At 43.1% G+C, this 16371-nt stretch overlaps 1 protein-coding gene across 1 annotated transcript in view; it reads right to left on the bottom strand.

Annotated features, from left to right (window-relative positions):
* LOC115480048 (kinase suppressor of Ras 2-like) overlaps window positions 1-16371 on the bottom strand; it is a 577290-nt gene that overhangs the window by 16433 nt on the left and 544486 nt on the right. Inside the window, exon 17 of the mRNA XM_030218456.1 lies at window positions 4113-4244. Within this exon, the coding sequence (XP_030074316.1) occupies window positions 4113-4244 (132 nt within the window). The remainder of the gene's footprint in view (window positions 1-4112; window positions 4245-16371) is intronic.

Below are 16371 nucleotides of genomic sequence, written 5' to 3'. Positions count from 1 at the left end.
TTTGTAAAAGGGGAGAAAGTTCTTATTGATAGGACAAACTTCAGAAGTTTGGAATGATAACATCTTGAAATTGAATAATGCTAGTTTTAAGTCTGAAACCAATTTAAAAGTTTTGGGAGTTAGGATGTCTAGTTCATTATCTCCAGAAATACATATAAATGCATTGGTAAGGAAAAACTTTTTTATGATGAAGAAATTACAGAAAATTAGAAATATGCTGACAGTTCAGGCATTCAAATTGGTGGTTCAAAGTTTAATATTTGGGCAACTTGACTACTGTAATATTATATATTTGGGTTGCCTGAAATTTCTTCTTAAAAATTTTAGACAATATAATATACAGCAGCCAGATTAATATTTTCAGCTCATGTTAGTAAGTGGGCTACACCCTTATTACTATGCCTGCTTTGGTTACCAGTAGAAGTCAGGGTAGAGTTTAAATTGGGTGTAATGATTTATAATAGTCTTCATGGTAACACTCCACTTCACATGTTGAAATTAACAGGTTTCCCCAATTCTGGAAGGCTTAGAGCTAGGAATCCTTTACTATTGCAGTATCTTAATTCTAAGGATGTTTGTCTGAAATCAGTGTTTTTCACTACTTTCTCTTTTTTGTCTGCTCAGGATTGGAATGATGAAAACACCAAGAATAAGTTCTCTACCTTGGGGGAAATTAAAGGTCACCACGAAATTAGCCCTCTTGGCTTGAATGTTCTCAGATTGTTCCAAAAACCCTGTATGATCTAAACTGTCCACAGATAAGTCTCTTTATTTATTTATTTGTTACATTTATACCCCACATTTTCCCACCTATCTGCAGGCTCAATGTGGCTTACAAAGTACCGTAAAGGCATTTGCCATTTCGGTTGATAACAAATACAAGATTGTGTTGTGGTCAAATGAGGTAGAAGTAAATCAAGCGTCATGAGGTCGAGGGGGAAGAGGAAAGTAAATTGTCCAGTACGATCATTGATTATGGTGTGTTGCTGGGTGTGAGGATTTATGTTGATCTTCCATCAGCATCTCCTTTTCCTTGGCCTACATTTTGTTTAGATGGTATAAATTGAGGGGCATAATCGAATGTGAACGCCCATCTGCATAGGCGACTATCTCCGAGGACGGGTCCGCAAAGGGGCGGAACAGACCGTATTTTCGAAAAAGATGGGCGTCCATCTTTTGTTTCGATAATACAGTTGGTGCCGGGCAAATGCATCGGATTTGGGCGGATTTGAGCTGGGCAGTATCGGTTTTCAGCGATAATGGAAACCGAAGCTGCCCAGCTCAAAAACGAACAACTCCAAGGCATTTGGTTGTTGGAGGGGCCAGGATTCGTAGTACACTGGTCCCCCTCACATGCCAGGACACCAACCGGGCACCCTAGGGGGCACTTGTAAAAAGTAAAAAAAAAAATTAAAATACCTCCCAAGTCCATAGCTCCCTTACCTTGGGTGCTGAGCGTAGGTGCCAAATTGGAGTTACCGCCCAGTTACCGCGTGGCCTTTGTGGTAATTTCAATTTTGGTGTGCTTCCAAAAAATATTTTTTATTTTCTGACACGTGGCAGCTACGTGTATCAAGTGGAATTTGATGCGCGTAGACCATTACCGCCCGGTTACCACGTGAGACCTTACTGCTAGGTCAATGGCTTGCGGTAAGACCCAAAATAGACACGCAGCAATTTTCATTTTGCTGCATGTCCATGTTTGGCAAAAAAAAAAGCATATTTTTGTAGGTGTGCTACAAAATAATTCTGTGCATCTACACTACCGCAGGCCATTTTTCAGGTCACCTTAGTAAAAGAACCCCTGGGGTAGCAGCTTGGCAAAAAGCGAGTTAAACTGAGATTCAGGAGCAAAAACTCACAACTTCCTCTTGTATTTCTCCAAACTCCTCTTTAAAAGGGAACTCAAGCCATGGAGAACATTAAGCGTCAACCTGGATCCTCCTTTGTTCCCATTTCTGTATAGGTATTTAATTGGTGAATAATAAATATATTTGTTTAAAAAGATTAAAACCCGCTGTTTACAAAGCTCAAAATGACTTACAAAAATCATACACAATTGAATTAATATAAGCATACAAGTAGGGATTAGTGAGGATCCAAGATGGCGGTCACATACTGAAATCTGCCTGCTTCTCAGCGCTGAACTGAGATTTGCAGTTAGTTTTACCATTTTTTTCCTAGATGAGCAAGTGCAAGGCAAGGAATCCAGTTCAACTTTTTTAGCCGGCTGCCAGGGCAGAGTTGGGCTACTGATTTTCTGCCAGATATGTGGCCTGGATTGGCCACTACTGGTTAGATGGAACACTGGTCTGACCCAGTATGGCTATTCTTAGATGCCTTTGCGAAAAGAGCAAGTGCTTTGCCTAGAAGACTGGGAATAGCCTGCTTGGGACTTGTTCTAAATTATAAGAAGAGGAAGAGTGGGTAGTGTTTACAACATAAATCAAGGGCTCTATTCCAGTGTTATGTTTCAGTTTATCAGAGGCTACTTGTACAGATGTAGTAATTTGATGCATTACTTCCAACATGTCTCCACCTCAGACTGCTGAGCTGTATTTTTAAATGGATTCTCCAGAGACAAATCATTCATCATCCCAATGGGATGTCACCAGGAATATAGGAGATTCATCACCCAATAAGTGAAAAACATTTGGTACAGCCTCTATGAATGACATTTCCTATTTAGCTGTATTGTGTGCACCCAAAAAATCTTAGAAACAAACCCACCTGTAGATTATAGAGAACATACAGAGAAAAACTGAAGATGTAAAGGATGAACTCTATAGATGAAAAACTGGAAAGGGGAAATACAATATTCAAATATCTAACAGACATCAATAACATACCAAAAGACCAGAGATCTTCAGAAGAAGCTACAAGGAAAGAACCTTTTACACTGTTAGACATATGGAGCAGCTTCCAGAGGATGCAACAGAGGTTAAGAAAAGTAACAGAATTCATGCACATATGGGACAGACTTCATGGGATCTTAGTGGTTGGGAAGGAAGTTGACCACAGATGGAGTAAGACTGTGACAGCAGGGTAGGTAGGCACAAATGGGCAGACTCAGCATGCTAAGTGGTCCTTATTTACCAGTATCATATATGTTTCTATTATCATCATCATTACAGAATTTTTTATGGTATAGTTTGACCATATCACTGTAGAGAACTTTATAAGGTAGAATCTGGCAGCTAAGATTTAATGCTAAAAATGCAGGGTCATGCTTTTGGGTTGCAAAAACCCAATGGAACAGTACAGTATGGGGGGGGGGGGGGGGGGTGAAGTACGTCTGTGCATGAAAGAGGAGCGGAATTTGGGTGTGATTGTATGTAATGATCTTAAGGTGGCCAAACAGGTAGAAAAGGTGAATGCAAAAGCCAGAAGGAAGCTTGGGGGCATAATAAGAGGCAGTCCTCAGTGTTTTTATATGTAAACCTTAGGTGGTTAATCAAATAAATGCAATCTTGAACCTTGAACTACCTGGCTAGTTGGGTTTTCAAATAATATGCATAAGAGATATTTGCATGCAATGGAGAAAGTGCATGTTAATACATCTCATGCATATTTATTGTGGATTTCCTGAAAACCCAACTGGCTAGGTGATCCCCGAGGACATGGACTGGGTTGAAAACTACTGGTAAGAGGATAGCCAGCAGGAAAAAGGAGGTTATAATGTTCCTGTATGTCTCTGGAGAGACCTCATTTAGAGTACTGTGCACAATTCTGGAACTACACCTTATAAACAGGATGGAAAGAGCCCAGAGGGCAGCTGCTAAAATGATCATTAGTCTTCATCCGAAACTAAATTTAGTCACGTGGATGGGCGCTCGGGGTATTCTGTAAACTGTGCGGAAATTTGGGCTTATACAATAAAGTACGCCTAAATTTAGCCATACTTTATAGAATATGCCTAGGCATATTTTGTTTCGCCCCCGATTTTTTTAAGTATCATATATAGAAACTAGTTCTATATGTGCTCTTCCAGATCTATCAGTTGCATCACCTTATCAAGGGTTGCTACAGTGGCAGTAGTCATTTCTACTATTTCCCTGGGGTTAGGTAAATTACCATAATAGCGCTCCTGAACCCTGATAGAACCAACCTACCCGAGTGCAAAAACATCTGAATGTTTGGAAAAGGGTAGCTTGTCTTCTTCAGTGTGGGGCGACAGCTGGCGAATGATTTCCGGGGCCAAGTGACACAACCAACCATTTGGAATTCGTGTCCTCTTGTCTCTCCTGAGAAAACACAGAACAAAATAGGTGTGTTAATGAGAAGCCATTTCTCTTCCGACTTCCTCTCTTTTCCTGGCATTCACACTCTTGATGCACAAGATTTCATAGAACAAACCTGTACTTTTCATATCATGCAAAGCTCTGTAAGAGGCTGAAGTTTCAAGGCAAGGACATGGTAAACTGTAGCTTTAAATTATTATTAACTAGTTTGTTATATTACACATATAGAGAAGGCCAATAAAAAAAGTTACCAAAGAAGAGGTTGGTCAAAGTCATACCACAAAGTTTGGGATGCTTTTATTTCCAAATAGAAATGATTCAAAAATTCAGAAATCATTAACATTGCTAACTAATAGTATTAGTGTATCAAATCAGCATGCAAGCAAATGAGGCACACTTACAATGTGCATAGGCTTTAGAGATGCACATAGTCACAAAATCACCCTACATACTAGAAAAACATAAGTACATAAGTAATGCCACAGTGGGAAAAGACCAAGGGTCCATCGAGCCCAGCATCCTGTCCACGACAGCGGCCAATCCAGGCCAAGGGCATCTGGCAAGCTTCACAAACGTACAAACATTCTATACATGTTATTCCTGGAATTGTGGATTTTTTCCAAGTCCATTTAGTACCGGTTTATGGACTTGTCCTTTAGGAAACTGTCTAACCCCTTTTTAAACTCTGCCAAGCTAACTGCCTTCACCACTTTCTCCGGCAACAAATTCCAGAGTTTAATTACACGTTGGGTGAAGAAAACTTTTCTCCGATTTGTTTTAAATGTACTACACTGTAGTTTCATCGCATGCCCCCTAGTCCTAGTATTCTTGGAAAGCGTGAACAGACGTTTCACATCCACCTGTTCCACTCCACTCATTATTTTATATAGCTCTATCATGTCTCCCCTCAGCCGTCTCTTCTCCAAGCTGAAAAACCCTAGCCTCCTTAGTCTTTCTTCATAGGGAAGTCGTTCCATCCCCGCTATCATTTTAGTCGCCCTTCGCTGCACCTTTTCCAATTCTACTATATCTTTCTTGAGATGCGGCGACCAGAATTGAACACAATACTCAAGGTGCGGTCGCACCATGGAGCGATACAACGGCATTATAACATCCTCACACCTGTTTTCCATACCTTTCCTAATTATACCCAACATTCTATTCGCTTTCCGAGCCACAGCACTATGGGAATAATATTCAGCCCATAGCAATCAACAGTTTTTAAGCTGCTGACTGCCAGCTGGGCCCAGAATTGAATATCCGGGTATGTGTGTTCACCCAGAAGTTAACAGAAAATGTTGCTATCTGTTTTCAACACTGGCAGATAAAATTAGGCCAACTTTTTGCTCTCCTAACTTTATCCATTTACTTAGCCAGTTAGAGAACTGAATGTTACTGCTAACTGGTTAAGTATGGGATCTACCCACATATCACCCCTGAACTAAGCAGACAGCGTAGAGATGGGTAGTGCTGATATTTAGTGGTACTGTCCAGTTAAAAGCCACTGAATATTAGCAGATAAGCAGGCACAAGTGATTTAAATGGGCAGAAGGCTCTCCAGCCTGGTTGAACACTTTGAATATTGACTCCTATAAGACAAACTGGACAGGATCCAGTTTTGGAAGTCTCCTCTTAGGGAGATTCAGGCAGCCCTTTTATTGATTATCTTCATCCCTTCATTTTAGCCTTTTTGATAGACATGGCGGGCCGTTTTTGAAAGAACGTCCACATCAGAATTGGGATGTCCCGCTTATAAAGTAAAAAAAAATGTCCATCTCACATCCAATTTACTTCAATTCTTTGAAGGAGTAAACAAACATGTGGGCAAAGGGGAGCCGGTTGATATTGTGTATCTGGATTTTCAAAAGGCGTTTGACAAGGTACCTCATGAAAGGCTACAGAGGAAATTGGAAGGTCACGGGATAGGAGGAAATGTCCTGTTGTGGATTAAAAACTGGTTGAAGGATAGGAAACAGAGAGTGGAGTTAAATGGGCAGTATTCACAATGGAGAAGGGTAGTTAGTGGGGTTCCTCAGGGGTCTGTGCTAGGACCGCTGCTTTTTAATATATTTATAAATGATTTAGAGATGGGAATAACTAGCGAAGTAATTAAATTTGCCGATGACACAAAGTTATTCAAAGTCGTTAACTCGCGACAGGATTGTGAAAAATTACAGAAGGACCTTACGAGACTGGGAGACTGGGCGGCTAAATGGCAGATGACATTTAATGTGAGCAAGTGCAAGGTGATGCATGTGGGGAAAAAAGAACCCGAATTATAGCTACGTCATGCAAGGTTCCACGTTAGGAGTTACGGACCAAGAAAGGGATCTGGGTGTCGTCATCGATAACACGCTGAAACCTTCTGCTCAGTGTGCTGCTGCGGCTAGGAAAGCAAATAGAATGTTGGGTATTATTAGGAAAGGTATGGAAAACAGGTGTGAGGATGTTATAATGCCGTTGTATCGCTCCATGGTGCGACCGCACCTTGATTATTGTGTTCAATTCTGGTTGCCGCATCTCAAGAAAGATATAGTAGAATTGGAAAAGGTATAGCGAAGGGCGACTAAAATGATAGCGGGGATGGGACGACTTCCCTATGAAGAAAGATTAAGGAGGCTAGGGCTATTCAGCTTGGGAGAAGAGACGGTTGAGGGGAGACATGATAGAGGTATATAAAATAATGAGTGGAGTGGAACAGGTGGATGTGAAGCATCTGTTCACGCTTTCCAAAAATACTAGGACTAGGGGCATGCGATGAAACTACAGTGTAGTAAATTTAAAACAAATCAGAAAAAAATTTTCACCACCCAACGCATAATTAAACTCTGGAATTCAACGTGGTGAAGGCGGTTAGCTTGGCAGAGTTTAAAAGGGGGTTAGACTGTTTCCTAAAGGACAAGTCCATAAACCGCTACTAAATGGACTTGGGAAAAATCCACAATACCAGGAATAACATGTATAGAATGTTTCTACGTTTGGGAAGTTTGTCAGATGCCCTTGGCCTGGATTGGCCGCTGTCGTGGACAGGATTCTGGGCTTGATGGACCCTTGGTCTTTTCCCAGTGTGGCATTACTTATGTACTTATCCATTTTTGAACAGAAAAAACACTGGGGTTTCCTGTTTGAAAATACATGAGACTGTCCAAAATGAACAGCCATTTTCATAAAACGGCCAAATTATGGATGCCAAAAAACTAGGGACAAGGGCATTTGTCTGGCAGCATTTGTACAAAAATGGCCTCACAGATGTCTCTGCAGAGCAGAGAGGCAGCCTAGTGGTCAGTGCAGTGGACTTTAATCCAGGGCACCCAGTTTCATATTTCACTGAAACTCTTTTGTTTTAAATGGCGAGCTCTCCAGATACAGGGAAATACCTACTGTGCCTGCCTCAATAGCCCTCAGGCTTGCAGTGTTCTTAATATTTAGATACAGTAGGTATATCTCTGGTTCTGGAGAGCTCACAATTTAAGGGTGCAAAAAAAAAAAAAGAGACAGTACAAGTGGGATTTGAACCTGGGTCCCCTGCAATGACCACTAGGCTGTTCCTCAGACCTGCTTTTGTATTCAGAATGCACATAATACCTGATGTCAGGGAGCTTAGTTTCCATTTCCAGTGTCACTTTCAGGAGTGAGGGAGGGGGACAGTAACCACTAGGGGATTAGGAGGCATCGTGCATTAATCCCTCCAGTGGTCAGAGGGCACCTTTTTATATCCTGGACATCAATGAAACAGGTCTAACTTAGGATGCCCTTCTTTCATGACTTGGATGTTTCCACCTGGTTCTATCATCACTAAAACTGGGCTCTCCCTAGTCCCACTCTAAACACATCCACAACATGCCCCATTATTATTTGAATGAACTGCAGTGCAGGACGTCCAAATTCTGCCTTTTGAAAATCCAGGTTTGGACATTTTTAGCAGATGGACATTTTGAGATTCCATCTGCTTTGAAAATGAGCACCTTAGGGCTTAAATGTAGCTAGACATTAACTAGTGGATATAAATTATTGTGTGTTTAGCTATCATCACATAAGTAACACCAAAATGGTAAACCGGTGCTAAATAAATAAAAAATAAACATATACAATAAAATGCATTTACACATTACAACCATTTCCATGGTAACAGACTCTATGGCATTATTGTGAATTGCAACTTATGAGAAAAATTAGGTTGAGCAAGATGTTGGTTCATAAGCAACAAAACACTCTATCGGCAGAATTGGTGGGGGCAGAGAACGTATAAGTTAAAACAAATTAATTAATTAAACTAATGAAGATCATGAGCAGCTTTTCATTACAGCAAATTCAGACCTTGTCTGATTTCAGTGCAAGGTTTCACCCCTTTCTCATTTCATTTTAAAACATTTAAGGCAAAGGGAAATGGGACTTGATATACTGCCTTTCTGTGGTATTTTGCAACTACATTCAAAGCGGTTTACATATATTCAGGTACTTATTTGTACCTGGGGTGATGGAGGGTTAAGTGACTTGCCCAGAGTCACAAGGAGCTGCAGTGGGAATTGAATTCAGTTCCTCAGGATCAAAGTCCACTGCACTAACCACTAGGCTACTCCTCCACTCTTAAGAGCATGAATGTGTAATGATCACCATGTATAGCTTAGCTCATAAACAGTTTCAATTCTGGAGATTGTTCCTCTGAAAGGCCATAGCAAGGATGAAAGACGACCAGAAAAAACTATGAAAATGGTGCAATGTTTACACAAGAAGCCATATAAGAAGAGATTTAGGGGGGAATTCATCCAGCAGCGTTAGGGCCATAATGCACATTATATTGCCCATAAGACTGCTGCTGTCCCAAAAATACCATGGTGACATTTAAGTTACAACGGGTTACTGATTAATGAGATGCAAAATATGCAAACATATGTTTTGCATCTCATTAATATGTGACTGCCCAAACATGAGGGCTGAAAAGCAACAGTAAAATAACCCCATATTTTGACCTCCTAGGGATATAAATGGCCAGATTGTAACTAGGGTTATTTTACCATCCAGGAGCATCGGGCTGCCAAGCCGCCTGCGATGGTTGTTCCATGCTGCCCCCCTCCCTCACCACAAGGAGCCCCTCTGATGCAAGGCGCCCTCCTGACACAAAAGGAGCCCTCCAACACAAGGAGCTCCCTCTAAAGACACCCCCCACAAGGGCTACTTTGAACCTCATTGGTGGTCCAGTGGGGGTCTGGGAAGTATTTGGCAGAAGCAATGCTGTCGCTCCTGCCTCTCCTGCTGCTCCAGCCCCTAGCAGTAATCAAGCGCAACTACCGCTAGGGGTCACAGGTCCAGGACCACTGCCGGTATCCTGAAGCCCCCCCCCCCTCCCGGACCACCTAGGGGTCCAATCTAGAGCCTTACGGATGAGAATAAAATGGAATACAACGCTTTCTGGTATTGAGAGATGATAGATGGAGAGGGGTGGATTTCATTATTTAGAGATCAATCCACACTGAGATAACAATATGAAAAGAGAAAGTTAGTGACAGTAGCTGAAGTTGGACCCTTATAGTAAAGTTTTGATGCTGTGGTGGATGCTTCAGATGTCAAAAGCAGAATGTACTGACTCATCAGCTGCCAAGTATTGTGAAGGAGAGGACCTGGGGGTGGATGAGATGGAAGTGGAGGGGAAAGAAGTGAGGAGGCTCAAGAGCAGAAGAAGGCCGAACAGAGCCTTGCCTCCATTCCAGCCACAGAGAGCGAGAGGAGAAGTAGTAATGCCCCCTATGCAAGGGGAGAGGGAGAAGGACTACATTACCCATCATCCCCTGAGAGAGAGCAGAGAAAGGTTAGTGACCCCTGTAAAATGGAGGAGAGGCAGAGACTACATTTCCCAGCAACCCCGGGGCAAACCCTGGTACAGAGATTATCTTCCCCATCAGGCCAGGGGTAATCAAGTAAAAGAGGAACAGCTGCCCAGAGTAGAGGAGAATGAGCCCATGGACTGGCAGGCTGCTGGAGAGAAGGAGCAGGAGGCAGGCTCTGAGGAACCCATGGACCTTTCTGCCTGGGCTCATGCCTTGAAAGCTAAACTGAAAAACCAGGTGAACTCTTGGTGTCAGAGCTGGGCTGAAAGTGGAAAGGGGAAAGGTCATGCGGGAGGAGGGTCAGTGAAATAATAGAGTGACCCAGAAAGGGGGGGATCTTTTCCTCTTTCCCAAAGGAGTTCAGGCTGTGTTCTTTGAAGAGACTGTGTGTCTGAACTAAGTGCTAAGGCATTAAGCACTGTGGATTTTGAACTTTTGGGAAAACAAACCTTCTTTTGTGTGGGTGAGGGGAAAGTAAGCTACAGTGTTTTTTTTTCCTTTTTGTGGGCTGAGGCCCACAGAACTGTGTGTTTGAAACTGTTTGCAGAAACCCCGTGGGGGTGGACAAGATACAGGGATTCTTTTTGGGGTGTGAAGTTGGACTACAGAGGAACCTATCTGTGGGGACTGTTAATTTGGCTCCAACTGATTTGTGCAGCAGCTGAAAGGGGATGGGGTGGTGTTTCTGCTGTACCTGGGCCCTGAGAGGAAAACAGGAGCAACTGTTTTGAAGGGCTGCAGGATTCCTTTTGAAAGTTACTGAACTGTGAAGCCCTGACAATAAAGGAGCTTGGGGACTTTTACCTTTTTGGAGTTTATTTTCTTTGAGCCCTGCCCTGTGGACTGCAGGGGGCCGGGAGGCTGAGTGGCCAGGGTGGAGGCAAGATCCCGAAGACCCTCGTGCGGAGGGCAGGATCTTTCACAGTATGTTGTCTGGAAATTTATTTGACTTTGTTTGGAACAACAGCTTCTGAGTGGTGTATCCAGTTGTGATTGAGTGCTGGATGTTTGCTGAAGGGCCTAGATTTTCCCTGCAGTGGGAAAGAGACTCCTAAAAAAACACTTTTCCAGGGTGGACAATAGCAGGAGTCTTGCATGTGTCTCAGACAACAGGAGAGATTGGGAAGGGAGAGGGAGTGATGTATATGCCTCAATAAATAATGACCTGGAAGTTGAAGAGTACAGAAATAAACAACCCTATTGTCTTGTTACAAAGTGATTGTTCTCACCATAAAACACAGCATATCATTAATATTAATCAGCTTGCGTGATAGCCACTGCATTAATATTAATAAGGTGAACTCTGATAAAGATCATAGCTCTGGCATGGGACCAATTCATGACCTTATCCTCACTATATTTCCCTTCATTAAAAGCCATGCTGCATATTAATTAAGCAACAATCCTCAGGAAACCCATCACTAACAGCAATTAGACGTTTGTTCATTAATGGACTGAACTCGGGTCAATGTCAGAGCGCCCAGGGGCTGCCATGCAACACAGAAACCTGTTTTCAAGCTTCATTAAGGAAACAAAAATTGTCAAATGTTTTGGCAAATCAAGGCTGCAATTCAAAGGCCACAGAATTTCCTAGAAATGCACAGCTCCTGGCCTATAGCCACGAATCAAATCAGGATGGAACACTTCCAGTTAGATATAAGAAGGAAGCACTGTCTCAAAGACATCAAGCTACCAAGGTAAAGTCGCTTCAGGAATCTTTAGTGCATTTTCTACTGATACATTTTTCTCACATGAAATAAAAAAAACATAAGAACATAAGCCCCCCAAATTCAATAAATGGTGCCCTAATTTCATACACAATTGGGCACGCAATTATACAATAGAGTCAATTATGTGCTTAAATGAATTGGGTTAATTGACAAAAACTATCAATAATTGGACTTAACAAGCGCTAAATTACTTACCTGTAGCAGGTGTTCTCTGAGGACAGCAGGTATATATGCTCACATGTGGATTACATCATCCACAGAGCTCGGTGCGGACACTGCCATACAGCACTGTCATTTTAAAGCTTTACAGCAGAGATCAAGATCAGCCTGGGAGACTGTTTCAAGATGGCGTCGAAGTAGGACGCTGAAATCAGAGCAGGAGAGAATTTTTCCTTATTCATTTTCTCCTTTTAATATTATGCCTAAACGGAAAGAGAAAGTGCGAGGAGGTATCTCCCAGGCCTCCACTGACCTGAATCGTCGGCAACCTCCTATTACCGATTTCAGTACTCCGGTTGCATCTACAGGCGTTCCGCTGCCTGAGACGGAGAGGAGTCCAGGCTTGGATAGTGAACTTTCACTAAGCCCTCAAAGTCCGCGACAGGCTCGTGAGTCAGGAAGCGGTCCGGGAGGAAGTCCCGCCCTTCGGCCGGAGAGAGTGGCTGTGGAGCGTGGAAGGGAGAATTCCCCCGGAGATATGGCACTGCCCTTAGCGGGAGTTTCCCGCAAAGATCCGAACCTAACATCTACTCCCAAAAATAGTGGAGGCGAAGAAACCATTTTGGAGCAACTTTCTGTCGTTCAGCAACAGGCTGGAAATCGGCCTATCTCAGAAATGCCACTGCTACCTTTGGAGAAGCCATCTAAGGTGATATTAGAATCCCTTTGGGGGCGATGGAATCCTTACATAAAGTATGCCTTAATTTTGTTACAAATTCAAACGCTAATTTCTTAAAAATTGAATCTCTTCAAACCAAAATAGCCTCCCATGGGAAAAATCTACAACAATGTGAAACCTCTATATCTCAAATAAAAGACCAAGAGCATAAACTATTTAAAAATGTGGACTTGATGCATAGAAAAATAGAGAACTTAGAAATTGGGGCTAGGAGCTTAAACTTGAGACTGTTAAACTTTCCTTTTCTTAAATACACCCCAATAAAAGATCTCTTTTTATAAATTCTTGAAGGAAGTTTTCAAATATCCTGAAGATACTCTCCCCGCAATTCAAAGAATCTATTTTTTTGCCTATTAGAGACTTAAAAATAAGAGACACATTACAGACAAACCAAGCTTCTGAGAATCTTGATGTATCAGCTCTGCGGTGATCCGCTCCTGGGCTGACTTCAATCTAGTCATTTGTGCTAGCTGCCTAATGAACCGAGTGGGTGGGACAGGGGCAGAGTGGAGAAGTGACCTAATGGTTAGTGCAGTGGACTTTGATGCTGGCAACCTGGGTTTGAGTCCCACTGCAGCTCCTTGTGACCTTGGGCAAGTCACTTAACACCAGTGCCGTAGCGAGGGCGGCTGACACCCGGGGCAGTTCGCCGCTGTGCACCCTTCTCCCCGGGTGCAGCACGACGCACCCCCCCTCGGCGCGTGCACCCCCCCCCCTCCGGAGCGCATTCTTACCAACGGGGGCGGGCGGGAGGCCGCTCTGCCCCGAGTGCACATTGCTGGGAGCTGCGTTGGCTCCGCTGGTTCCCTGCTCTTTCTGCCCCGGATCATGAAGTAGCCTGTTCTGGGGCAGAGAGAGCAGTGAATCAGTGGAGCCGACACTCCTCAGCGGCGTGCACCCGGGGCGGACTGCCCCACCGCCCCCCCCCCCCCTTCCTACGCTACTGCTTAACACTCCACTGCCCCAGGTACAAAAAACTTAGATTGTGAGCCCCCTAGGGACAGAGAAAATACCTGCATATAATGTGTACAGCATTGCATACATCTAGTAGCACTATATAAATGATTATTAATAGTAGTAGTAGTAGGGACAGAGGACAGGAGTGACCATCAGTGACAGCTAGCGAACTGATCTGTGGAGATCCAGATGAAAGAGGATTTTTGTGACCTCTTGCACTGATGATATGACCCTATTTGTGCTCCCAGCCCATAATCTGGGATCCAGTGGTTCAGGGGTTACTGCTAGTGTCTCATATTGTTAGCAACAAGATTTCAGTTTTGTTTGATTTCATTGTCAACAGGAAGCCTGAAATTCTCGCTATCACTGAGTCATGTTCAGCAGAGACACACATGTTATTGATTAATCAATTATGCCCCCCCCCCCTTACTTACATGGTTATATCAAAGCCACATTCTAGACAATGTGGTGGAGAGATTTTAGTGATTTATAAAAATTCTTCTCAGTTTTATTTTTTTTTACATTTGTACCCCACACTTTCCCACTCATGGCAGGCTCAATGCGGCTTACATGGGGCAATGGAGGGTTAAGTGACTTGCCCAGAGTCACAAGGAGCTGCCTGTGCCTGAAGTGGGAATTGAACTCAGTTCCTCAGGACCAAAGTCCACCACCCTAACCACTAGGCCACTCCTCCACTCCACTCCACTTCACTTCTGTGGCTCAAGCCAATTTAGAAAGGATTCTCCTTATGAAATATTCATTCTAATGTTAGGGGGCAATTATATAAGTGGACACCCCCTTTTAGCTGCCCCAATGCTGTGTGATAAGAGCGTATTCTATAACTGCAGTGTAACCCGGCATTAACATTTACATACCCACAGCCTGGAATAACTGTGGTCATGTAAATGTGGCAAGGGCATACGTAACTTCCAACACCCCTACAGAATAGCGTTCACTTGCTTTTCTACCTCTTACATATGTAGATTTATATAGTTTTTAATTTTTTTTTAATTTAATTTAGATTTTGCTCACACTTTTCAGTAGCGGCTCAAGGTGAGTTATTCGGGTACACTGGGTACATTTATCTGCAAAGTGTACGTATTGTGTACACATACGCATGCGAGTGCTGTTTACTCTCTTCCCACTCCCTTGATTATGTATGCCACTTGTTTGCTTATCTGCAGATCATTTCATTTTGTAAGCGGTATATCAAGAGGCTCATTTCCAAAGCACATCCTATATAATAATTCTCACCTCCAACGTTCCATGCTTGGGACCGTGGGTCCCTGGCTGCAAGTGTTCTGCGAGGCAGACACGCAGGACGTCACTGACGTCAACACAGCTGATTGCAAGGCAAGGGGAGGAGTAACTGCCGCCGCCGTTGTTGTGCTACCTTCCCTTCCCTTCCCGTAGGTTGTTCAATCATCTTCTTAGTTTAACTCCGTGCGTCTGACGTCAGACGCATGGAGTTAAACTTTCTAAGATGATTGAACAACCTACGAGAAGGGAAGGTAGCACAACAATGGCGGCGACGGTGGCGGCAGTTTTCGGCGTTCCGGGGTGGGGGGGGATCGACAGGTTTGCGGGAGGGGGTGGGTTTGAGGGGGCCGTAGCACGGGGGGGGGGGGGAATTGCCTGCCTAAGGCCCGTTTCCTTACCTACAGAAACGGGCCTTTTTTACTAGTAAACTTATAAAGTTACATAGGTAAGTCTATGTGCTTTGAAAATGAGCACCGTGTAATTAATCACTTAATTAAATAATTGTGGATGCACAACTGTAGAATTGCCTTTTACTGCAGACTAGAATGAAAATTTGTGCTCTGTTTTGCTGGGCAATTTTAATTTGTACATAACACTTCAGTTCCAGCAGTCTGTGATAAAGCAAAGTTACTTACCTGTAACAGGTGTTCTCCGAGGACAGCAGGCCACGTATTCTGACATGTGGATGATGTCATCTGATGAACCTAGAGCTTATAGCTTAAGAAAGTTCTAGTAGTGCCCCACCACGCGTGCATGGGTACCTCAGTAAAATGACATCACTGAAGGAATACAACTCCTAGGGGACGTAGGAGGATTTGTGAGAATACTTGGCCTACTGTCCTTGGAAAACATCTGCTACAGGTAAGTAACTTCGTTTTCTCTGAGGACAAGGGAAATGCCAAAAAGACACACTGAGGGAAAAGAAAAGGAAAGATACTGAAAAAAATTGACTAAAAAGCACACTGAAAGGAGAATGAACAGATGCATCCTCCTAGCTCCATGGAAAGAAAGAAAGACTTGAGAGGTTGGAAGGCACCCATGTGTGCGTGGTGAGGTTCTGCCAGAACTTTCTTAAGCTATACGCGCTAGGCAGCATCCGAACCAGGCTCCATCAGATAATGTCACCAACATGTGAGAATACATTTGGTCTGCTTGTCCTTGGAGGATTTTCTTCACATTTTCTCATCTTTAGCTTTTATTAGATTGTGTCTGGACCTACTCAAAAAGCAGGGTGTACAATGGATTTAGTGTTTTTGGATGATCATTAGTTGCCAACAAAGATTATTGAATTGACTGTGAGCCTATGCTATGGTCTGATCATTTTCTACATAGTAACATAGTAAATGACGGCAGATAATGACCTGTATGGTCCATCCAGTCTGTCCAACAAGATAAACTCATTTTACATGTTATACCCAAGTTTGATTTGTCCTTGCCATTCTTAGGGCACAGAACGTAGA

The sequence above is a fragment of the Microcaecilia unicolor genome, chromosome 11 (genome assembly GCF_901765095.1).
Source record: "Microcaecilia unicolor chromosome 11, aMicUni1.1, whole genome shotgun sequence".
NCBI classification, from domain to species: Eukaryota; Metazoa; Chordata; class Amphibia; order Gymnophiona; family Siphonopidae; genus Microcaecilia; species Microcaecilia unicolor.
Note: the sequence above shows the minus strand (reverse complement) of the source record. Positions and strands in the feature narration are given on the sequence as shown.